Consider the following 24,762-nt stretch of genomic DNA (forward strand, 5'->3'; position numbering starts at 1 on the left):
CCTCCTCCCCTACGCCCTCCCTCCCCCCTCGTCCTTTTCCTCTTTGCCTCAGCACTCAGAGGCTTAGGAGTGGGATGTACCACATGAGCCACTCCCTTCTGTCAGCCACCCCTTCCCACAGTGTGGAATGGCACAATCCTGCTTTGCATAAGTTTCCTCTGAGTGGGTTGTGTGTGGAGGCCAGTGCTGAGAGAAATATCAGACCCTTTTGAGCGGCTTGGATGTATGTCCAGAGAGAAAGCTAGAGTGCTGCTGTAGTTCATCTGTGTCACTTCAACTGCTAGAGCTAAGATGTATTGTGCCTACCCGGTCCCAGGAATGGGAAATAACTCTTTAATGTATTATTACAACGGGAAATCGGTAAGTAGACTCTTTGGGAATGTGTGTGTGTTGACAGAGATGAGCTGGAAGAAGTGTGTGTGTCCTGACTGTCCTTGTTTCTGACATAAAAGCTGTGTATTTGGGTGTGTGTGTGTGTGTGTGTATGTGTTTGTGTGTGAAAATACATGCGCCTGAGGCTCCTCTGTCTGATTTTCCATTACATCAGATGAAGTTGTATGAATTTCATATTTCAAATGTCTAACAGTGTTGTTGCACTCTTTTTAATCTACTTCAGACCCAGTTGTGGGTTATTATTTATTCTAAAAAGTTAATATTCTAGGCAATACATAAAAAGAAAGTGTTGCCATTTTAAAAAACGTTGTCTCATACACAGAAATGAAACATCTTGGCAGAAAAGGTTTTTTGCAGCCTTGAATTTATTTGTACTGGCTGGTGGCTTCAGCACCCAGACTGGGTTGAAATAATAACAAGTGGGAGTCTGGGAATGATTAAGAGAAAGAGTCTGCCTGTTGAGGTTAGACTTTCCTGTTTGCAGATTGAGCACTAAGCACCAGTGTTGCTGTTATTCCATCTGTTCTGAATCACATTGGCATTCTGGACGCCACAGGGAGCCTAATGTGATTTCTGAACTTCTCTTTAATGACCTCTTTGATTTTTGTTAGTCTGAAAACGTTTTTTGTGTGAGCAATTTATGAATCACTGCGTGTGTGAGTGTCTGTGCTGCACTTGCTCTCGATGAAACTTGTTATAAACTTGATTATGGATATAAAGATGGATGGTTTGTGTGCTGCAGGAGGTTTTAAGATGTTCCTGGTTTTATGGGTAATGTACTGTAATTGTAAAATAAATCCAATGGTGCTCTGACAATGGCTGGATGAGCTGTGTAGTGCATTTCAATAATCCTTAAGTGATAAACCTGTCATAGGCAAATTACACAGGCAGATTTACACCTGTCATTACCTGTGCTATTTTTGATGTTACATAAACAGCCCACAAAGGACAAATAAAGAGGATAGTGAATGATATTGAATGGAAAAGGTCCTCTTACTCATGCGTGTGTTTCAAATGTTCCCTTATAACCTGTTGCAGCATTTCCTCTTTGTTCCCGCTGCACAAAAGATGACTTTGATCTCTTTCATATTAAGTATTAACAGGCTTGTGTTATAGTTGGTGATGCGGAGAAAATTGATAGCATGTGGACAGAACGGGCAAACTCTTTGATCAAAAGCACTGTTTTCCCTGCAAGGAAAAAAGAAAGGTGGTGCTCGTTTTTTGCATCAACTTGATTCACATTCATTTGTTATAATGCAGAATTGCAATGCAGGCTCACCATCTGGAGCTCTGGGAGAACTCGCAGTGGGCCGTTGGCTTGTGAGCTGGTGGCACAGAACCAATACAGATGGAGCAGCTCGCTGATCTTTTTTCCATTGCCCATTAGTGGAAGAGAAAAAGTAGAAATGAAAGCCCTGCAGTGATTGTTAGAGTCTTTTCCCCCTAAACAGAAAGCTTCCCTTCCACAAATGGGATGTCATAAAATGTAATCCGAGAAATAGTTAAAAACTCAAAAGAGATTACATGTGCTCCCTGTTGTTGTTGTTTAGTAGTGCAACAGGTTATACCGTGTGTTTTGGAGGTTAGCCCTCTTCACATGCACTGAAGCATGCATGCTTGTAGGAGTTGTGTTGTGGTGTGTGTGCTTGTGTGTATGTTGGCCTATCTCACTCAATAATGTATGTACATGTCACATACAGTATGTGATGAGTAGTCTGAGGTTGCATTCATGCTTAACCTATTTCTGTGGTCTTAACGACTACCAGGGGTTGCTCCATTTTTAGAGAACCTGACTCCCAGCAGGCTGCTCTTCTGTCAGAATTGAATATTTTAATGCTTTGCTAGAGAAGAAGAAAACCACACTAATGGGTCTTTTAATCCTTTAATCTTCTTTCTATTATAAGAAAAGAAAGTTGTGCATCCAAATGCATATGTATGTGCTTGATGAGTCAGATATTAAGTATACATCTTAATATATTTTGTATAGGTAATAAATGATTCTAGTCTATTTTGTCCTGTTTATACTTGTGAAATGTTTTCCACCTGTGGTTCAATGTTTAGTTGTCTCATTGTGTTTATACATGTAACAGCATGTATTTATATTCCAGTTCCATGCATTTAACAGATGTATACAATTAAGAAATAATTTGCAATTTCAAGAGCTCTTTATGATAACAAAAAGTATTGCCTTTTTCTTACTTATACAATTTTAAGACGATAAGATTTTTTAAATTTTCTTTCAAACTCAACCAGATAGGTGTTTGATGTTCCCTTCGAGCTCAGACTGTAGCATTGGCAACGTCAGCATCTTGCTTAACATATTCCTGATGTTTAACTCGATTCATCCATCAACACCTCGGAGCTGCGGTATATTATATCTACGCCTTCTTTCAAGCGAGTTAGTTTTTTATGTCACAGTTTTATGCATGAAAATGCTGATCCCATGCTTTTCCAGAAAGCATTGGCAAGTATCACGCACAGTGTTGGACGACGCCCTCCAAGCAGGCTGAGCGGAGCAGTTGTTTGAGGAGGTTTTGTGTCTGTCGTGCATACTAAGCCTTGTGAGTGTGTTAGATTGGGACTTGAAACAAAATGCCCGAGAGCTATGGTTCAACTCCAAATGAGGACCCATTAGCCTGTTTTTGTATTTCCTTTCCTGTTCTTACCTCAAATCCTCAGTGTAAGGTGACAGCTTGTGTTTTAACACTTGATATGTTGGCTAGTGTGGCATGAACTTCAAGGACATGTCAGTTGGGTCACGTGTAAAGACCAAGCTAAAAACTGAAACAATCACTCAATTTGTGTCTTTAAATTGTTATTTGGTGTTATTTACCAAACATTTTACCAACAATTGAAACTACGCTCAGTACCTAACATCATAATTCTTTATGTTAATCATAACCTTATCAGGAGTAAAATAATGACCTCATTGTTTGCCTTACCATTTTTATAGTTACTTTTAAACATGGGTCAGGTCATTGCTGAAGGGGAAAGACATATATGTCATTTATTATTCTGCAATATCTTATTTTTTATTGAAAGTATACTTTCACATTGATATGCGACTGCTGAAAGAAAGGGTACAGTAGGGAATTTATTTGTTAATAAAAAAAATTGCCGCCAACGCTCAAACAACTGGTGTATGCCTGTGTTGGTGTGCTGATCCTCGTGAGTGACGGCTTTTAATTAATGGCCTTGTAAAAGGAAACCCAGGTGGGCCCTCTCTTCCGTAGGCCGGCGGAATGAGGCTCCCAGTGTTTGGGGATGGTTTATTAATGCCTTCGACTGGTTAGCCCAGGGTAAAAAGGACAATTAGCATTATCCGCTGCCATATGCTGCCCATTGAGACAAAAGCCCGGGCTCCTGAGCGAGGCTAACCTGAGATCTCCATGGAACTACGGTCCACCCCGGGCCCATGTGTAAACCAGAGGACCCATGAGGTTTCCCCCCCCCCCCCCCCCCCCACAGCACTTTAATTACACACCCAGACAACAGCATGCCGCTCACTCAGCAAACCCCAGCAGCTCTCTTCACTCTGTATTGATATACAGTACCTTCACATGTGGGCTGTGTGTGCGAGCGAGTTATTTAATTAATACACTTTGGTTTGTGTGGCATATTTTCCATCAGCGCTGGCTGTGTCATAAAAAAACTTGAGTGAGTAAACAACCTTTGTGGTTGCATCACATCCGCAGGCATTATAAACCAACCTTTAAGCAGTGAGCTGTCATGATGCCAACATCTGAGCGTGAGGCTATTAAAATAGGATTGCTGAGTTTGTGCTGCGAACTTGCAGGTGGAATTGAGTTAGCAGGCCTGACTCTGATTAGTGTTACACCGCGGCGGGGTCATCCAGTCCTGTCTGTAGGAGGGATCATTTGTTCAGACCTTCTCCCTCGCCCTCTCTCCCTCCATCTGGAGTGGATGAAGTCAGAGACCACATCACTGGTGTTTGGCCTTCGGTCTCTTTGATCCTCCCACCTAGCTTGGCACACTCACAGCTGTACAACAGAACGCCCATTGTGCCTCTCCTTTCACTGCACCACCACCAGCTTGCAGGTACATAAACAGAACGCGAAGGCTGTCTTGTTTTTGTACCACTTATTTGATTTCTGCCTCTGAATATGCTGTTATTTGCCAGGCATTTGGGCTATGCATGTAAATCAAATCAAATCAAATCAAGTTTTATTTATATAGCACATTTTTAAAACGATTTTTGGTCGAGCCAAAGTGCTGTACATACAATAAAAATACCTTACAATGAAGACACTTTTACAACAAATACAACAGCACAGTTTGTACAGAATATCAGTATGAGAAAACGACACCCTCTGTCCTTAGACCCTCACATCGTACAAGGAAAAACTTCTAGAGAAAAAACCCACAGTTTAAAGGGGAAAAATGTATGCAGGTATCATTATACTTCCATTAGAGGTTGAGTTGATTTGAAATGCAAATACCCCTGGTAATACACTCCTCCCATCGCCAGCTTGAGTGTTTGCTAGTCATTAAAGTGTGTTTGTGGTATAGGGTCATATCTGCACTCCGTGTGTTTTTACTCATGCCGTGTTAGATCACATTCATTTAGTTACCCACAATCTTAATTGAGATACTTCACACAATATGAGATTTGAAAGCTGACAGTTTTTACAGCCTGAAGCATCACCATACTATGTTTTATATACAGAATACTAGCACTGTGTGGTGTTAGGTAAACTATTTTACAAATATCATTTCTGTTCTCACGGCAGGTGTACGCACCATCTCCAAACTCAGAAGACTACAACAGAGAGTCCCCTTCTTACTCTTCTCCGAAACCCTCCAGCAGTATGTTTGCAAGCACTTTCTATGGTAAGTTCAACAGCAAGTCTTCATAACTACTCTGCAGTATATCACCAAATTATCTTTGTAGATTGATCTCTCTGATTCTTACAAACAGATGTTTTCAAATTATATTCTTCTATTCTGATTGTTTATTTTTATACCTAATACAACTATGGTCTGTTTTAGTCTTACGTTTTGAATTACTTTTTTCATTGGACTATAAACATAATCGGTTAATTCATCATAATTTCGTCACTTGTGGCAGTTATTACAGTGACATACAAAAGGCTAGAATAGTGTACCAAACTATTTCAATCGTGATATGTTGACAGATCTGTTTATTATTTTGTAATATTAAGCCTGTGTGTTCAGTATTTATTGAAGTGTGACTCCCAGTAGAGCAGACTTCTTTGTTGTTGTTTTTAGTTTTTATCTCTGTGTTATCTCATCTGTGTTCAGGACAAGGATCATGTTTCAGTTCAAAGAGAAAAAGGACCCCAAGTTTGAAGCGTAGGGTCGGAGGTTATCCTCTGTCTGGAACTGTGGCAAGACTGAAGTGCATGTTGTATACAATAATTTACTGAATTGCTTTATTATCCTTAGATGGTACCCACAGTTCGTCTGATCCTTGGAACTCGTCCAATGGGATCAGTCAGCCCAGCTACACGGGAATGCTCTCCGGATCTTCATCTCACATGCCACAGTCAGGAAACTACAACGCCATGCACGCACACGACCGTTTGGTAAGCAGCAGCTCCCAACTGGTAATACCTAATAATGATGATAATTTATGTAGCACCTTTAAACACTGAGTTACAGTCAAAACAGAGGTCAGAATTACAGGCAATATTAAAAGTGGTAGGGCTTAACAAAAGTGTGGTAAAAGAAAATATATAAAAGCATAAAAAACACACTGAAGAATACAAGCAGGTGATGGTTAGTTACTTATTTTGCCATCATACTTCCGTTAAAGATCTAATGTGTGTTGTGAGGCACGTAGAGCATGTAGATAATTTTTCCTCCCTGCTCCCACTCACAGTTAGAGTGGGTGTGTGTCTGGTTATTAACAGTGAAGACACTGCTGACCCTTCTTGTCAGTGTTTGATCTCGGCTGCCTGCCTCAGCTGGCAGATCTTCACAGGGAGTCTACAGATGCTGCCTGCCCTCTCTTTATCTCCCTCCCTCCCCCCAGTAACTTTTACTTACTGCAGCCAGCGAGATGTCAAGGAGAATTTACAATACAAGAATAAATAAGCCTTTCTTTTTTTTTACGTACACATTTGTGACTCAAAATTGTTTCTTTTTTTTGTCTCCCAGAATTACCCCTCACACTCTCCTGACATCAATGCCAGTCTTCCTCCCATGTCCAGCTTCCATCGAAGCAACAACAGCACTTCGCCATTCGTCACCGCAGCGCACAGCTCGTCTGTCAACACAGGCGATGGGGTCATGGGTACGTTCCTAAGTTTACAGTTAATCTACCTGCTCAGAATGACTAATTCAATATCCCCCGATGTATTCATCGCTGAACATCCTTTCTGTTATAGTAGTGAGTCAGGCAGTTGGACAGCTGCTTTGAACACCGTGACGGCTCGTCATTTGTCTGAGGTTGTTGTAACAAAGCCTCCCTCTGTGTTGTCTTTAGCTGCTGCAAATCGGGGAAACACCACTGGAAGCTCAGAGACTGGAGATGCATTGGGCAAGGCTTTAGCTTCGGTGAGTTACAACCCAACGTTCAACTTGGACTTCACTTACCTTTCATTCATAGTATCAAGCATGATTTGAGGTTCACATACGAAGACCTGTACCGACGTAACAACACTCAGCATATAAGAATTTGTTGTGAATCACACAGAAGTAGCTGCAAATCCCATCAAGTATGACCTCCTCTCAGGGTGTGAAGCTCCATATCTTCTATGCACCCGTACACTCAAATCATTTTTGATTTCTCTGCAAAATAAAATAATGGTCCGTTTTGCCTCTAAGAAGGTGACCTTAGTAATCGTGCAGGGAATTAAGTGCTATACTGACTGCTGATTAAAAAAATCCCAGAGGACATGTTTGTAGTTGAATTTTGGCCTAAGCCTGGATAATTGTGGGCTTAAACTAAGAGCATTCAAGAAAGGGAATTGTACATTGAAAATACTCCTAAAGCCAGTGGATTACACTTCACTTTGGAAAACCAGGCCTGGATATCTCTAACATCCTTAATGTATCATAGTCAGTGTTTAATTTGCTGTAGCTCACATAATGGAAGGAGATATACCGTAGCTTGCATCAGTTGGACACACAGATCAGATGATGGAGAGGTTTGGTTAAATTATCTATTCTAACAGAGCCATTATATCATAGAAACATCATAAGAAATATGACATTAGATTCCAAGTATGATAGGTAAGAGCTTCACTCAGCCTTATATTTTCCCATTAAATGAAAATATCATTTTGGAAGTAGTAAATAGGCAGATGTGTTGAGGACAGACTGAGCAAGGAGTTTCTCTTTGAACTGAAATAACCGACAAAATCTTTAACGGTATTGAAATGTAAAAGATATCATTCATATATACCAGATTGGGCATTAGTTTTAAATGTGTCTTTTGATTTTGGACAATTTTTTTTCCGCACACCTAAGCTGTATTTTCAGAAGGAATTTTTTTGTCAAAAGACAAAATATGAGAGTTTATGGATGGTAATAACAAATTAAGTCCTTTATATTTGCAGACTCAATTGTATTAGCATGACAAAGCTGGAGTGAAATGGACACGGTTGGGCTGGGTGGGGGTGGGTGGGTGGAGCAGGGGCACAGGGGAGTTTATAACTGCTGTGGCTCAACTCCACGGGCCGCCCTTTGTAGAGCTTTTGTTCTCCGCCCTTTTAAATTGGCCGTGCTTATTGGCCCCACGCCGCCTGCGGGAGCGTGACTGATGATGAGGCGGAGCTTTCATTTATTCCAGTAAAATGAGCCATGTTTCACTTTGAATGAAGCGTTAGTAGTCAGCGAGTGAAAAGAATAGAAAGTCATATATTGTCGGGTCAGAAGTCACGGTTATAAACAGCTTGCTTTTGAGAAACTGAGAAATATTTGGATATATTTGGATATATTTGGATATATTTGGATATATTTGGATATATTTGGAAATATTTGGATATATTTGGATATATTTGTGCGCTCAGAGTGTAGTGAAGCAACATTCCTCCCTTTAGACAACAGTCAATCCCTCCTCCTCCTCCTCCTCCTCCTCCTCCTCACTTCAACAAAACCTCCATCCTGATATTCCAAGTTGATTGAAAAACGAAAGCCCGGAGATCAAGATTGAATAAGGAGATTATTGAAGTCAAACGTTTTTCTGCAAGCTCAATTTGATCTTAACTTGGAGGAGAAATCTCTGTGGATCTGTGGGGTTTCTCTCTGCTAATTAGTCAGGATCCACCAGTAATACCCTGAGATCTCTGAGACGTGTCCCACTATGGCACAATATCCTCTTATTGCTCGGGGAAAAGGAATCAGGAATGTGTTTGTGCTTTAATCCAACATTTGTTTAAACAAATGAAATCCCTGTGGAAGTTCTGGAGACGTAATCTCCTTGTTCCCTGGTGATTGACATGTCATCCTAAAGCTCAGTGACCTCGGTGACTTATCAGACGACGCACCGACACAAAGTAGTAACAGAATACTCGGTGTAGAAATAAACTGAAGTAACCTTATATGTGGCAGAAAAACAAACAATTGCATGTGAGTTTATCAACATGTAAAAACCAACTATATGTAAATCAAACTAGATGTTGTTATGTGGTTCAATACCTATCTGTTGCAGGCTGAAATGCATCAATTTGAGATTTACTGTTTTCGGCTCAAAGGGGTTTCCAGTTTAGTTGTCTGCTTTTTTTCAAGCTGCTATAGATTTCTATAGGAAGGAAAAATAACCTTTTCCATGTATAACTTTTATAACCAACTATTATTATATGAGACATTACATTTATTAATACAAAAAAGCTCTCACTAGTTTCTCTTTAAGTTTAACGCAGACTTTTTTTATGTAGCCGTGTGACCTTGATTTATTCTGTTACACTTTTCATTTCGTCAAGTATATTTTAAGGTTAGCATTTATTTTTATGACATTCACAATACTAATGTTTAAACCTTTTCAATAAATAGGCTCTGAACGTTGCCTTTAATAAACTGACTTTAAAAATAAGAAAAGAAAAGTCAATTTCGGTTTTAGATCAAATTCCCTCATCTAGCAACATTAAATAAAAATATTTAAAGGTGATATTAGGAAATTATTTGTATCTTTATTTAGGCACTTATTCACAATTAACTGACTTACAGTAGCAGAGACAGAACCGGTACACATGCGAAAGACATCAAAGTGGATATTGCTTAAGGCTCATATGGTAACGGCCGTGCTCTGAGTACAGACGACTGTTAACGGCTCACATGTATGCACTTAGCATTTTTATGACATCCCTGGCAGTAAAATCTCCATAATTGATTATACGTTTTTGGCTTGAAGGTAGTAACATCTGTTAAAGATATCAAGAAACAGCGAGCAGCGATATATTATACTGTTATTGTTCAGAGGTGGACAGAGTTTTTCAACGGTGCAAGATGCAGTCACAAAATATTACAGATGTGTATTAGAGATCAAAATGAAGATCAATTTCGGAGATGGGCAATGTCCGAGCAAAGTCGAGGTTCCTGTGAAACATGTGAAAGATAATTGGATTAAGTCAACATTTGCTTTTTTTGTTTTTTTCATGCTGCTGATGCTCCTTTTCCCTCTTCCTCTCTGCTCCCACAGATTTACTCACCTGACCATACTAGCAGTAGTTTTCCCTCCAACCCGTCGACACCTGTGGGTTCTCCTTCACCTCTGAGCGCCCCAGCAGGTGCTGCCTCAGCAGGGACCGCTGCTGGCCCCCCGTCTGGAAGGCCAGGTAGAGCACCAATGTTGGATTCTTATCTTAAACACACCTCCTTTTGCACCTACACAAGATATTATCAGTAGAGTAGAACATGTACTCCTCTGAAACTACATTTAATGTGTCAGGTACGGAAACTTCAGATGATGTTAGGAAAAAGGCCTCGGTCTGGAATAGCCAAAGTAATTAACAAGCTCTTATGAATAGGCCTCTTTTCATTTATTCATTTTAAGTTATAGTGCATTAGTTGGATTAATTAAAGCCTAAGCAGAATGGATTGTGAAGTTCTCCTAAAACTTAATGTTGGACTCCTTTTAGTTGTGAAGGAGCTCTAATCCTTATCTATTATATTCTTATATTTGATTATTGTATTTCTCTGGGACCGTGTACAACAAACATTAATCTCAAGCAAAGAGAAGATATACCTATCACATCTAGCTACGGTAGCTGATTTCTTACTGCAGTCTCTGAGCAATGTTAGCTGTATAAAAAGCATGCAACCACTGTTACACCAGCACCTTTAAACAGTACCTGACTAGCTGGTCCAGAATCTCAAACATTTATTTTCATGTCTGCGGGCTGCTCCACATTGACTCACGGTGACATCACAGATCTCTTTTGGCTTCTGGTATTTTAGGCAGGGTTGATGTTCATAAATCCAGATGTAACTTTGAAGTGGTTTTGCAGTAACATTTCAGTTTTGAAATTAAGTTTTAGTAGTGGAATGAGTGCAAATGAAAAAGACTTGGGCTGTGGCTTTTAGGGTGCTCAAGGATTTGAACATCTTATAATGAAACAGTTTGAACTGGGTCTTGAATAACCATTTTGATATTTTGTAGGATTGTTATTAAGTCATTAAGTATTTATGACTTACACCACATTAGGCACTCACCCTACTGTGTGTTAAAATACATTTTTGGAAGTTGTTATTGTTACATAATCCTGTTTTTCCACAAAATTGCTTGGCAGTTAGTGTTTTTATGTAAGATTGGTTTTTGAGGATGAACAGACAAGCCTCCCTCTAAATTCTTTTTAGATTGTGCAACAAACCCAAGAGAACAAAAACAGGAAACTTGTGAAACAACTGTGCAAAGCCAAGTCCATGCAGTTAGAGAACACTTTAAGAAGGTTCCTGTTTGTTCTACACTGGGAGAAGAAGAAGAAGACTATGGATTGTGCGACGTGTTAACAGAGGAGAGAGAGTAATGGAAATTGAATGAAGGGAGACAGTAAGGGAAAGCCCAGCGTGTTGTTTTAGTGGACAGTTGTGTCATGTGCGGTAATGGAGAGGCGACAGCTGTCTCTACGTATGCCCCCCCTCATCCTCAGCTGTTGCCCTGCCCCATGGACAGCTGTTCCCCCAAACACACACACACACACACACACACACACACACACACACACACACACACACACACACACACACACACACACACACACACACACACACACACACACACACACACACACACACACACACACACACACACACACACACACACACACACACACACAACACACACACACACACACACACACACACACACACACACACACACACACACACACACACACACACACACACACACACACACACACAACACAGACCAGGCTGCGAAAAGGCCCCGATTAGCTGCCAGTGTCTGTGGCTCAGCTGATGATGAGTTTGGCCTCAGAGGGAGATCCCCCCATTGACCTATTACAGCATGACACACCTTGCTGCATAACAATAGAGTTTCTAGTTTATCATGTCATATGGTCATAAATAGAGCCAAGGCTATCATATTATGATGCTATGTACTGTTACTAGATGTCCTTACAAGTGTTTCAAGTTGTCATGTAATACAGGTTCATTTTAGTTTTAATTGCAATGAAGTAGATTGGGAGTATACCATTTTTCTTACAAGTATGACATATGCAAAGTTATTGAAGGAGAAAAACATAGGCGATAATGGTTGGCCCAGAAACTAATGACTTCTTTGTTAGAAAAAAGGTCAGGGGTTTTCTATTTTAAGGGATTCATGTGTATTTAACAATGAAATACACATGAATCTAATGCTAAATGAATACATGTGGGATATTAAGAAATGGGTGTCGTTTTGCTAATTATTCACCCTTATTATGCTTCTGGGGTTAAAAAGAGAACGGTACTTTGAAATTGGCACAACATTTGGCTGGCTGTTGAAGACCCATTCATCATTAGGATAACACCAATGTACAGCACATTACTCAGGACTGGTTTGTTCAATTAGCCCTCTCTGGTGCACGTGGGATCCAAAGTCCTGGGCTAATTTTTCATAGCCGGCAGCCAGCGAGGCTCATGTGGAGTTCCTGTCTCACTCACCTGGGAGAAAGCTGAGGCAGAACAGAGGATTCTTCATTTCCTCTTCCACAGTCACTCTTAATAGTCTTTTAATTAAAGTCTGATTTACCCAAGGCTGCGAGAGGAAGGAAACATGAAAACTCCAGTACAGAGGTTTAGTGAGACATTTTAGTCTGTGATTTCATGGAAAAACATATTTTAAAGCATTTCCTGCAGTTAAGGCTGTGGGATTAACTTGTGTTTGTCAACATTTTTACATGATGTGCTTAATCTCTTTGGCTGTCAGTGTAATTGTGCTGCTTTTGAAAACCATAGTTCAGTGGTTTAATGTGTGTTTAACCACATTACCCTTGATTTGTAAAAACAATCAGTGAACAATTAGGAGTAAAAATATTGCATCAGTCTTCTCACATCAAACTCAGATTTCCATTCAACACATTGTAGCTTTTGAATTACTCTTTGACTGAAAATGTTTTTTTAATGTGATACCAGTTAGGATTTCTCAGGCTTTTCTACCACAATGGATCCCCACTTCTTGGTTTGCATGTTTCATTGCCTTTTTATTATAATAAGAAAGAGATCTTAGAGTCATCGTAGAGGATAGATAACAAAAACAAAGTCTGTATCTGTAGAGTTTGCTACAGTGGACTCCATTTACCATGTGGCGGCTGGATTTGGCATCTCTCCCCCATAATGGATGATAATAGATACCAGAAGAGCCCTGAGCAGTAAAGCCCAGCATACTTCCTATCCTGTGAATAACCTGGAAAGTTTCATTATTGTCAAAGTCAATTAAGGTTATTTGATTGTATAATGCATCACCTCCTGTTGCACATGGCAGGCAGGTTACTTGGATGAATGTGCTCGAGAAAAGCAGAGACGCTGAACTGGAAATGTGATGAACAGATGTGGATTCCTTTTTCTCTGCACTAATTTACACCAGATCAAATCAGCTAGATTCCTGTGCTGGGCTGTAGATTTACTTTTGGCAACATCCAATGTGAACATCTCCCAGCCAAAAGTACATTATAATCCGTAGTGCAGAGTGTCTTAAGTTTCCCATATTATAAAATACATTCTTTTTCATTATGATGACAAGAGGAAAAGTGCAACAGTAGATTTGGCTTTATTGTATTTATTTTTGGGAATTTAACAATGGAGCTCAGATGTTCACAGATGTGTTTGCTGTAATATGATGAAGACACATTGATTGAACTACCACTTCAACACCAGTCAGATGTTTGACCAAAAATAAAGAGAAAGAAAACTAGAAGAATTGGAAGATTATGAACTTGATTAAACTCAGATGCTCGGCATTTTTGAAATCACTCATGTGCTTTCAGGTTTGCAGGAAAGAGGAAGTGTGAAGGAAAGCTAGTGTCTAAAATCACATCTCTCTTATTGTTCTCCAGCCTCTCATGGCTTTGCTTATTGATGTGCAGATGCAGCGTACATCTCTGGGTGGAAGTGGGTATTAGACTAACCCTCCGCTGGCTCGTGTGTCAGGATGCAGTCCAGCCATCAGGAAGTGATGCAACAAAACTCAGCCATAAAAGATCAAAAAATCTCACAAGAAACCAGAATATCAGAATGTCAGTGTGTTTTGACTGTGTGTTATTGTGTGTGTGTCGATCAGCTTTGTCCACCCAGTGGAGCAGGATACAGCTATCAGCCATGTTGATGTGAAACTGAGTCGCCGGATTGTTAACGCTGACCCCCGCTCTTCCCCTCTCCATCAGGTACCAACCAGTGGCCCCGCGCTGGAGGACAGACTCCGTCCTCTCCAAACTATGAGAACTCCCTTCACTCCCTGGTAAGCTCCCTCTGTCTCTCATGATCGATGCGCACTTTGGATAAGTTACCCGGGAAGGGCTGAGCCAGCATTACAGGGAGATTCCTGTCTGACAAATGTTTTTGTGAGGGAGGTGGGGGCAGAGCGATAACCAAACTGAACAATACCTGTCCCTCGGGCTTGCCATCTGTCCCCTGCTCCGTGGGGCTGGACGGGGATGACAGTTGGGGGATGGGTTTAGCTCAGGGGGCTGGTGGGGTGGTGGCAGCTGTTTGCTAAAACACGTCTCCAGAAATTCCTTCGCTGTCATGCGACCAGAGCTGCAGATCGCCTTTCATCCCGGCTACTCCCTGATGCAAATGTTAAGCATTTACATGTTCTGCTGGGATGCAAAGAGTGCATTTAAGAGGAGAATAAACAGATTACAACGATGGATACAAATGTAGCTATAAATATTGTCTTAATATCTTCTATTTGTATTTACAATAACAACCTGATATACCTACTAGCAAATTACAAGATAGTAAAACATGTAAACCTTTACAATATAATGTATTTAAGTTTTAACCAACAGATGTGTTTGCTACTTACTGTCCGGTTTTCTGCTGGTTTGCCAAACCTCTTAAAACCTGTATAGGCTTTTGTTAAATTATTATTATTTAAATGTTATCTTTTAATACAATCAATTACAGGACTTATCTTGGATGTTTTGTTTACAATGACTAAACATACAGAAATAACTTTAAAGTCAAAATCAATCCAGCCTCAACCTTATCACATAGACCCATTCAAACAGCCGATTGCATGTGAAGAGGATATTGAACATCACGATGTGGACGTTTCCTCCCACTCTGCCTCCCCCCTTTGTTTTGTCTCTTTATGGCCACCACAGATAAGTGAGGGTTCACAGGTGAAGCTCACGATGCAAGTGAATGAAATCAGATAACAATTTCATGTACTGTGTGACACGATTTATAACATAAACTAAGCACAATTTTAGATATAACTCATTGTTATAACAAACACACCAAATACTTACTTGTTGTGAAAGGTCCCATTCATAAAGGCAAACTGTGGTAAGCATCATCTTGTTGCTTGGGAAAACCAACTTTGGGATGCATGTGACCAGGGGCGCCGCCAGGGATTTTGGGCCCCATGAAAAGATAATCACATTGGTTACTTAAACATTTTTTTCTTAATGTTCTAAAATTGTTTGGGCCCCTGTCAGTCACGGGCCCTTAGAATCGTCCTAACTTTTCACCCCCTTACGGCGCCCCTGCGTGTGACCATAAGATTTCATGCTCAAATTATGATATATTCTCAGGATTGTTACAACATTAAAAGTATGGATCACATTTCTTGGTAGCTGAGGCAAAAAACACTTTTGAAAATCCAGTTTACTTCTGGGAAAACAGTGATGATCAACCGTCTAAACACGCAAGTGGAGGATTCAGATTTCGGTGGAGATGAATATATTGAAGTGAATACGTTTTTGAGACTTTACTGTATTCCTTTCTGTTAAATTGAAGGCTTTGATAAACTACAAAGATTCCTGTTAGGTGGCTCAATGCTACATATCACCAAGTGTAGTGAAAGGCACAACTAGGTATGAGGAAGCATGGAGAAGACAGCTTTACCAGACCATGTATTTCAACAGAGAAAAAACTATCTAGCTAATCTTTGGAGTCAACAGTGAACATGTGTGTGCATTCTATTTAATAGAATGTGGAGGATGTATCCTTTATATAACACCTCTAAGAAACCTTAAGAAAAGTAGAAAAGACCAATACTGTATCAGTGGTTATTAAATGTGCAAACATCCTCACAAAAAGAGCGGTCAGCATCTTTGTGCTTCTTCCAAATCCTGACCTCCTTCTCTGTGTGTCTTTACAAAAACAATCTCTATCCACAGTGTGTTTATAGTATTTTTAGATATTGATCTTTTTTTAATCCTGTCTTATTCTTTATTTGACTTTGCCAGAAAAACAGAGTTCATCAGCAGTTACATGAGCATCTCCAGGATGCCATGTCTTTCTTAAAGGATGTCTGCGAGGTACTCCTCAGATAGTCTTCACTCTTTACGTGTTCCATACGTCTTTGCATACCTCACTTTATTTTTGACTTGCGGTCTACATACCTCACAGTAAAATGCAGTTTCATCTTTATTGCCTTTGTTCCCATAATGTCATGTTATGTGTTAGCCGCTTCAGCTTGCAGTAATCATCTTAATTTATCAATGAATGTTAAAATCTCAATTCATTGTTGAATCACTCCTGATTTCCATCTGTGTTGACTTTTACAACTCAAGCTGAAGTGGCTCAGTTGATTTTGCATTTGCATTTCCTTCTTTATCTTGTGTTTAAGATTTTTTTTTTCTTTTAAAGTCCACACCATACAATCAGTTTTCTAAATGTTTGTCCTAATGTGCTTATACTAAGCTGCTCTGTCCTTCTTTTCCTCTCTTCTGCCTAACCCTTCCCTCTTCAATCCCTCTGGTCCTCCCAGTCTCGAATGGAGGATCGTCTGGACAGACTGGATGATGCAATCCTCGTTCTGAGGAACCATGCAGTGGGCTCCACCGCCAGTCTGCCCAGCGACATACACAGTCTGCTGGGACAGGCACAAAACGGGCCAATCGCAGCCCTCGGACTAAACTTCCCCACCTCTGCATTGGCTCCAAGTCGGACAGCAGCGATGGTACTTCACACACAGTTTATGTCTTTAATTATATTCGTTTTCAGGATATTGTATAAAGTGGTGTTTTCCTAAATGTCAAACTTCACATGCCACCTGTTCAAAACAACATTTTCCACACACGAACAGTTGATATATTTTCCATAAGTGTCATGGCTGGCCTCAGGTTCACCTCCTCTGGAGGGTGGCTGTATACACACAGATGAAATAAGAAATGGAAAAAACAGACGTAATGGATTTGGAAGTTGTTCTCCAGAGAAGGAAGTGTTTGTGTGTTGCACTAAACCTCTTGAGGGAAAGAAGAAAGCAGGTCTCTGTATAAATCATGATGCTTAAACCCAAACTCCATCCAAGGTATTTTATTCTGAAGAGCCAAGAGATTTAAACACATCTGCAATGGAAAATCAAATGTAGCAACTGGACCAAAAGTCATTTAAAAGGTGATTGGAAATACTAGTTTTTGCTCACAATAAATAAATCAATCATTTAAAGAAACTGGATGCAAATGATAGAAGAAGAAGTCAGAGACACATGTAACAATACTTATTTAAAGTCCCATTCCTCTGAGGAAAGTGACATTCGTCCATGATTTATATTAAGTTACATGAGTTTCAGATAAAGACCAGATGTCTGTCTGGTTTTCCAGAAGTGTTTATTTGTGTTGTTTTTATTATCAATTAATCACTAAGTCTCTAAAATCATAACTTGGTCAAATAAATAATTTCCTAAAGCTTAAGAAAAAGTCTTAATATTGCTTCAGTTGTTTAACCAACCCCAAATTATTCAGTTCACTTGACAACACACGATTAAAAAAAAGGCAGCAAATCCTCACAACTGGGAAACAGGAACAAGATAACATTTGGCCCTTTTAACTTTAAACGTGATACTGACAATTAATCAATTGTCACAATAGCTGCTAAATTTGAATTGTATTCTGAAGATTGATTCAAAGATGAATGGCTATTTCTTTCAGCTCTAGCAATGTTATAATGTTCCTGTCAACCCAGCCCCAGGCATCCAGCCGAGATGAAACAGGAATAATGAATCATGTTTTCATTTACTCTGACGTTTTAATGTTTATTTTTCACCAAAAACATTTCACTTGGCATGATCATCAAAGCTCCCGGAGATTCTGGTCCAACTTCCTTCTCAGGATTTGTATTATATCCCTCTCTGGTCTCTCAAACCTTCTTTGTCAACATGAATTTATTTTGAATACAGTTTATTGTTTGCTGTAAGGCTCTGTGCTTCTGTGACTGTGTGTTTTCTGGTGCTGAAGTTTGAAGAGTAGCTTGTTTGTCCCCTAACAGGAATGGTCCTGTGGTTGTCAGAAGAGTTCAGTTTGATGTTTTTGTTACAGAGAGCTGTGTTGTGGCAGTGATGTTGACGGACTGTGACTGAGATGAACATACTGTGTGTTCACTAACACAGCACTTCCTGTGTGGGAACAGCCCCCCTCAGAAAGAGCTCACCAGCCTCTGCACAGCTTTTTACTCCGTCTCCCACCCCGCCCTCTGCCCCTTTTCATCACTCCTTTTTAACAACCCAGGGAATCTGAATGGATGGAAACGTGTGTCTGAACCCGCGGCCTCACCCAAACAGAGCTCCTCAGCTGTATGCTAATCAGGCCCAGCCAGGAAAATGGTAGCGTTCTTTTCTTGCCAGAGCCCGGCCTCCCTCCTCCTCCTCCAGACAAAGAGTTGTTTGGACACCTGTTGAGAGCACAGCAAAGATTAGCGTAGTGCTGGAGAAGGGGAGGGTCTCGGGGTGGCAGGGTTAACAGAGGCCAACAGTGACTGGGGATCACATTCTTATAAGACAAGGAGGAGACACCCTCTACCCTCAGTGACGATTTCCCCGCATTTCCCTGGTTCTCAGAGGGGAAATCAAATAGCCCAAGAACAAGTGGTGAACCTCAGGAAAGAGGGACTGACGGCGGGACCATTTCTATGTCACGAATGTGGACAAACTAAAGAATAATGTTCATGACTGTTGAGTGTCTTTTGAAAGTGAACACAGAAGGATTTGTCTCATTTTAGACACGAGAAGCAGACGTGGTCGTAGCTGTGGTTACAGAGAGCTAAGTCTGAGAATGTCTCAGCAGAAAAGAGGGTTTGATAAAATGTCCTAAATGGGCCTTTTGTTTTTTTTAAATATACTTACAAAGGTGGCTTTTATTTTGTGTTTTTTTCTACCCTTTGCTTTGCTTGCTATAACATACTACTATGTAACGAAAGACTATAGCATGCACCATTGTTAGGAATGACAAGCTTAAATGAATAGAATAACGTTTTTGGTATGGGCTGAAATGATATCAGATTTTTGCTGAATGATTTTCAGGGACATTTTCAAAGAATTCATTATGGCAAGATATTTATGTATAGCAAATCGGAAAAACCAATGATAGTAATGCTGTAAGTCAAATTTCTCTTTAACTTGTTTTATTGTGCGTTATTTTGTGTCTTGGGCGTTGGGGAAATGAGACAGAGAATGGACCATGACAGAAATTATTTATTTATATTTTTTATAAATTATTCAAAAGGCAAAAGATTTTTTACAAAATATAATCATAATATGTGTATTCTTAACATGATATCAATATTTAATTGTATTTATCGTCAGTACTGGAATACTGCGACACCCCTAGCATGTACGTTTGAACATGTGAAGGACCTCTAATAAAATCATCCTGTGTGGATCTAACCTAAACAGAATCTCACTGATGTCTATCTACTGAAGTTTGTTTTACGGCTCTCACTATTCGCTCTTCTCTTGCTCAAAATAAGGTTTCATGCATCTTCTCCAAACAATATGTGCTTCCTGTCTTGACCCTCTCCTCCCTGTGTGTGTTTCAGCAGGGCGGGGCCCACGCTGACGATGCTGCCGGCCTCAACAACAACAACAACAACAGCCACGGAGGCCCGCCCAGCGCCAGCTCCACATCCACTGCAGAACTCCACCACCAGTTGGAAACCTTCAGAGGTCCGCTGCACCCCCTAACCCCCACTCTTATCAACTCATTATATGGGCCTTTCTTAGTTTGTGTGTAATGTCTTACCTTTACCTTTTACATTTCCTTCTTCAGGTCTGGCCTCTGCTCTGGCCGGCCAGCTGCCCGGCGCTCTGGGGCTGAAGCTGGAGAAACACGACAAAGATGACATGAACCACCTCTCCAACGATGACAAGTCGGATGATGAGGGCGACAGAAAAAATATGATGACACCCAGAGGAGGCACACGCACGAGGTAGGAAGATTTTTGAACAAACAAAATATTATACAAAGTAAAAATAATTTAGGTCTCAAAATACTACAATTTGAACGGATTGTGTTTTTCTATTTGGTTGTACTTTGATGTCTTCTTAAGATGTAAGATTGTCTGTTTTATTTTGTTATTATCTGACTTTAACTCTTAAACAGTTCTTTCTCACACAGCATTGAGGATGAGGACCTGAATCCGGAGCAGAAGGCCGAGCGTGAGCGTGAGAGGAGGATGGCTAACAACTCCCGTGAACGCCTAAGGGTGCGAGACATCAACGAGGCCTTTAAGGAGCTGGGTCACATGGTCCAGGTGCACCTGAAGAGCGAGAAGCCCCAGACCAAACTGCTCATCCTCCATCAGGCCGTGGCTGTCATACTTAACCTGGAGCAGCAAGTCAGAGGTCAGGGTCATTATATGCTTTACTCAGGAATTGTTGCAAATAACTGGAATGTCAATGCAATTTTTGTATGAGTCTTTTTATGTTGTTTGTGAGCCCTTTAACCCAATGTCCTGTCATGTCTTATCAAGATGAGATTGACAATAAAAATGCATCTTTGAATCTTGACATCACATAGAATCAATAGTATTTATTTAAGATGCCTTACATTATATTCCTGCAGGCGGTAACTTTTTATTTTAGTGTCACATCCAAAGAGGAAGCAGTAAATATGGAGCAATAAAAAAGAACTGCAGTAAACAGGGTTGATTTATATGGAGATACAGTATTTCACTGACAGAGCTGCCACGTACAGATAGTCCTCCATAATATCACAACAACAGTAAAGAAACTGCATTATAGTTTGCTGTAGCTTCATATTATAAGACATTTAAGCAAGTAAGTCAAACATTTTATCAGGATTTTGCTTCATCCACTTACTAAAAGGCTGGATCTTCACAATAATGTGTTATAATAATAAAGAAACAGACCAGATTAATGCTCTCACTATGTTTGTTCAAAGCAATTAGAATAATAATGTGCCATAAACATTTAATTTCTGTCTCTCTGAACCACAGAGAGGAATCTGAACCCCAAAGCAGCCTGCCTTAAGAGGAGGGAGGAGGAGAAAGTGTCCTCGGGCTCCGGAGACCGTCCAGGCCACGCCGACTCCTCTAACCCCATGGGCCACCTCTGAGCAGCACACAGGTACGCTCACCACCTCCAGCTGGTTTCTCATTTTTTATATATTTTTTCTGTATAAACAATATTTTTTTATTTATTTTTACTGTTTTATTCTGTCTTAAATATATGTATATATATTTGTTAAAGTCCATCACAATTTCCCTAAATTCAAATCGTTTTTTTCTATAAACGGTCTACATCCAAACGATATATGTTAAAAATTATCTATTTCTGTTTGTCTGTATTATTGTTATTAATTTTAGCTTACATATGTATTCTGTATTCTGCATTTTGTATATTTTGTAAGTAATTGCTGTTGTCTAATTTTTATTTTTATTATGTACTTTTACTTATTTTATTTTTAAAAAACAAAAAAATGTGTGCTTTTTGGATGTGTACAACCATGTGTACATGTTGTGTATTAATGTCAATAAAAATGTGATCACAAAAAAAATAAAGAAATAATCTAAACCAATAAGGGCAGCAAATCTTTACTTCTGGAGGAGATAGAAATACGTATCTAATAATTTAGCACTGTTAATAAACAATAGTTGCACGTTAATGTATCAATGTATTGACTAGTTGATCCAGCTCCTTCACATCTCTGGAATAAGAATCATTTTCTGAAAAATATATGAAAGAGTAGCAGATGGTTTTTATATTTAATCTAATGTACAGATTGTCCTGCTGTGATTATTGATCAGAGTATTTCCCCTCTTCCCAGATCAAAGCGATCCACATCATTTCTGTCGGTGACCTTGCTTCTCAGTGACAGACAGGACTCACAGTTTGTGACACCAATCGAAGGAGACAGACCACTTGAAGCAAAAAACGACGAGACTAACACAATCCAGTCCTAGAAGATTGAAGAAGAGCCGAGCGAAGCGTCCAGCTCCGTGTGAGCAGTTTCCATCTGCAAAATGTCTCCCCACAAAGAAAAAGTCTTCAGCACATATCACTGTCTGCAAGAAGTGTTGTTGCTTCTGAACAATCAGAGACTTCGCAATCTCCTCCAACTATACGTGGAAATTGCCTTGTGCCTAAACTGAATTGACAAATGCATTGTAACAGCAATTTTTTTTGTTTGTCTGTTTCCTTTTTTTCCTTCTATTTATTATGTTATTGAACTACAGTATACAGTGTATGTCTAAAGGGAACGTTGAGCAAATTGAAAGAGAAGTATGCAGCTTTTCAGTTTATCTATAGTTTGCCAGTGCCACCATTAAAACTGAGCACTCTACCCTGAAGCCAAATCTCTGGCGAGTCCGAGAGGAGGGGGCGATATTTGAGCACTGAGAACATTTATTTATTGGCCAGTTTAGAGCGATATTTATAGCCCACTGTCAATGATCACTAGCTTTTAGAAATAAAGAAATAACCGTCCCATAAAAATAAGAACAGAGCATATATTATTTATATTTGATCTATACGGCCACTGACCACATGTAATTCCCTATGTTTGTTTCAGCTTACAGTATGTGTATGTGATAACGACCCCCAGAATAATTGGCACGACTAAGTTAGCATTACCATATTGTCTACAAAAGGTGATGAATGGCAAACTCTAGGTTTACTGAAAGCTCAGGTGTAGTTGTGTGTTTTTCATCGTTAGGTTGAAGTGAAATGTTTGCAAACCTTAGCATTCCCTGCATATTTTTTGTGTCTTAACTAAAAGAAAAAGGGGATTTTATTGCCCTTCCTTTTGCCATATAGTGTTAAATGTAAGCAATGAGATATTTTTGCAGATTCGTCTTGATTAAGACGTAGTTAAGAAAGAAAACAAATGACGACGACCACACTTTCTCCTGGCCTGATAAACACATCCCTTTTTCTGGTAATATCTCAAGACATTTTCAAACGCAGTTATTCTAAGATTTGTAGTTATGCTTATTTGTGTTGTAACAAGTCATTTTTTATTCTTCCAGCATTATCATGTCCAGTTTCAGTCAGTTTTAACTTATTTTCTATTATGTTTTCATCCAATATATAAAAACAGACCAGATATTTCATGCATTTTTGGAATATCAAAGAACTGTAGCACAATAATTTCTTTTATGTTTCAAGACATTCATGGCTTTCATTTGTTTTCCCTATCAGTGTGCATGCTTTATGGCCTTGGTCTTAAGACTTGCTTTATATTCCATGTATTTCTTTGTATATTGTCTTCTATCATTATCTACAACTTAAACAAGGCTGCCACATTCGGAATCAGAATATGAATCAGAAATCAGAAACAGGTTTGGATAGTCTTTACAAAAAAGAGACTAAAATTAGAATAAAGGATGCCACACCGTGAGCATACAATAAATATTTGATATTTTAAATTGTTGTTCTTTAAAGAAAAAAAAATCCCAAACCAATTATGTGAATTTTTTTTCTTGTTATGATCTCAGTATTCATGTTGGCAGACTTTGATTTAAGGAATATTGTGTGTCACTTCCTGCTCTTTTTTTTTTATTTCATGTGTTCCTATATTGCTTTGCTCCTCTGTTGCCAAGTTAGACTTTGCTGTATTCCCAGATGCTTTCCCTTGTATAATATATGAGAAAAAATAACATTTAAAAAAGAAAAAAAAACATTTGGCTTATTTTTCACTGTAGTTAGTCTTTTATACAATAATACTGTAAGAATATTTCTTGAATTCTAAATATTACTCTTTTTAGATTTTTGAAAGCAAAAGTTTTGAGTAAAAAGTTTCTTACTTTATTTTACTATATTAGATAGTAAAATGTATGGTTATTTACAATAGCCTGTCCATTATTACAAGATATTCAGAAATGCCATCTCAAGAACAAAGCATAAATGTTGCTCGTAGTCTAACACATTAAAAGACTATGTACGAGCTCCAAATTACTAAAAGTGCGACCTCCATCTTAATTTTCAGTCTCTCGTTGTTGATTGATAAAATATTTGTCCTGTTGTCAAATTAAAAGGTATTGTTGATGCACATCAAAAAAACTGCAGCAACGAGAATTCGAATTTTCTGTCTTTTCCAACAGAAAAACACAATGTATATAACATTTATGTTGCAATAAATGTGCCATCTTTTTTCTAAATTCAATTGTATGTGCATTTATTTCTCACTGCGCAAACACATGTGTTTCGGTGTCTGCTCCAACATATCATTATCACGTCTTCTCAACGTTTATTTTCATTTGAATGAAAAGGCACAGGAAGCATGAAGTGGGACAAGCTCAGATATGTGGGGTTAACTAAGACTACCTTTTATCTTTTATGAACAAATATATGTAACAGTGGGTTTAGGCCAAGTTCATTTGTTATAGTATTTTACCCATTTTTGAAAATAATACCAGTGGACTATTGTAGTCTGTATAAAAGTATTATGAGTATACAAAGAGACCACTTTTTTCTTAAATCTCAATCTCTACATGTATGGTAGCCATTCCATTCCAGTGTCTGTTGATTTCCAACAC

The 24,762-nt window shown here is 39.2% G+C and overlaps 1 protein-coding gene across 3 annotated transcripts in view; it reads left to right on the forward strand.

Annotated features, from left to right (window-relative positions):
• Positions 1–24,384, forward strand: part of tcf12 (transcription factor 12) — a 73,232-nt gene extending 48,848 nt beyond the window's left edge. Inside the window, exons 9-21 of one of the 3 annotated variants that reach the window (XM_034117033.1) lie at positions 5,145–5,244; positions 5,821–5,960; positions 6,535–6,670; positions 6,863–6,933; positions 10,019–10,154; positions 14,202–14,275; positions 16,236–16,307; positions 16,760–16,951; positions 19,804–19,930; positions 20,034–20,193; positions 20,382–20,608; positions 21,223–21,352; positions 22,053–24,384. In XM_034117033.1, coding sequence (XP_033972924.1) covers positions 5,145–5,244; positions 5,821–5,960; positions 6,535–6,670; positions 6,863–6,933; positions 10,019–10,154; positions 14,202–14,275; positions 16,236–16,307; positions 16,760–16,951; positions 19,804–19,930; positions 20,034–20,193; positions 20,382–20,608; positions 21,223–21,341 — 1,554 coding nt within the window. In that variant the 3' untranslated portion in view covers positions 21,342–21,352; positions 22,053–24,384. Of the gene's footprint in view, positions 1–5,144; positions 5,245–5,820; positions 5,961–6,534; positions 6,671–6,862; positions 6,934–10,018; positions 10,155–14,201; positions 14,276–16,235; positions 16,308–16,759; positions 16,952–19,803; positions 19,931–20,033; positions 20,194–20,366; positions 20,609–21,222; positions 21,353–22,052 lie in introns of all 3 variants that reach the window. The other 2 variants (XM_034117035.1, XM_034117034.1) reach the window with 2 other exon arrangements.
• The last annotated feature ends 378 nt before the right edge of the window (positions 24,385–24,762 follow it).

The sequence above is a fragment of the Trematomus bernacchii genome, unplaced genomic scaffold (genome assembly GCF_902827165.1).
Source record: "Trematomus bernacchii unplaced genomic scaffold, fTreBer1.1, whole genome shotgun sequence".
Classification (NCBI taxonomy): Eukaryota; Metazoa; Chordata; class Actinopteri; order Perciformes; family Nototheniidae; genus Trematomus; species Trematomus bernacchii.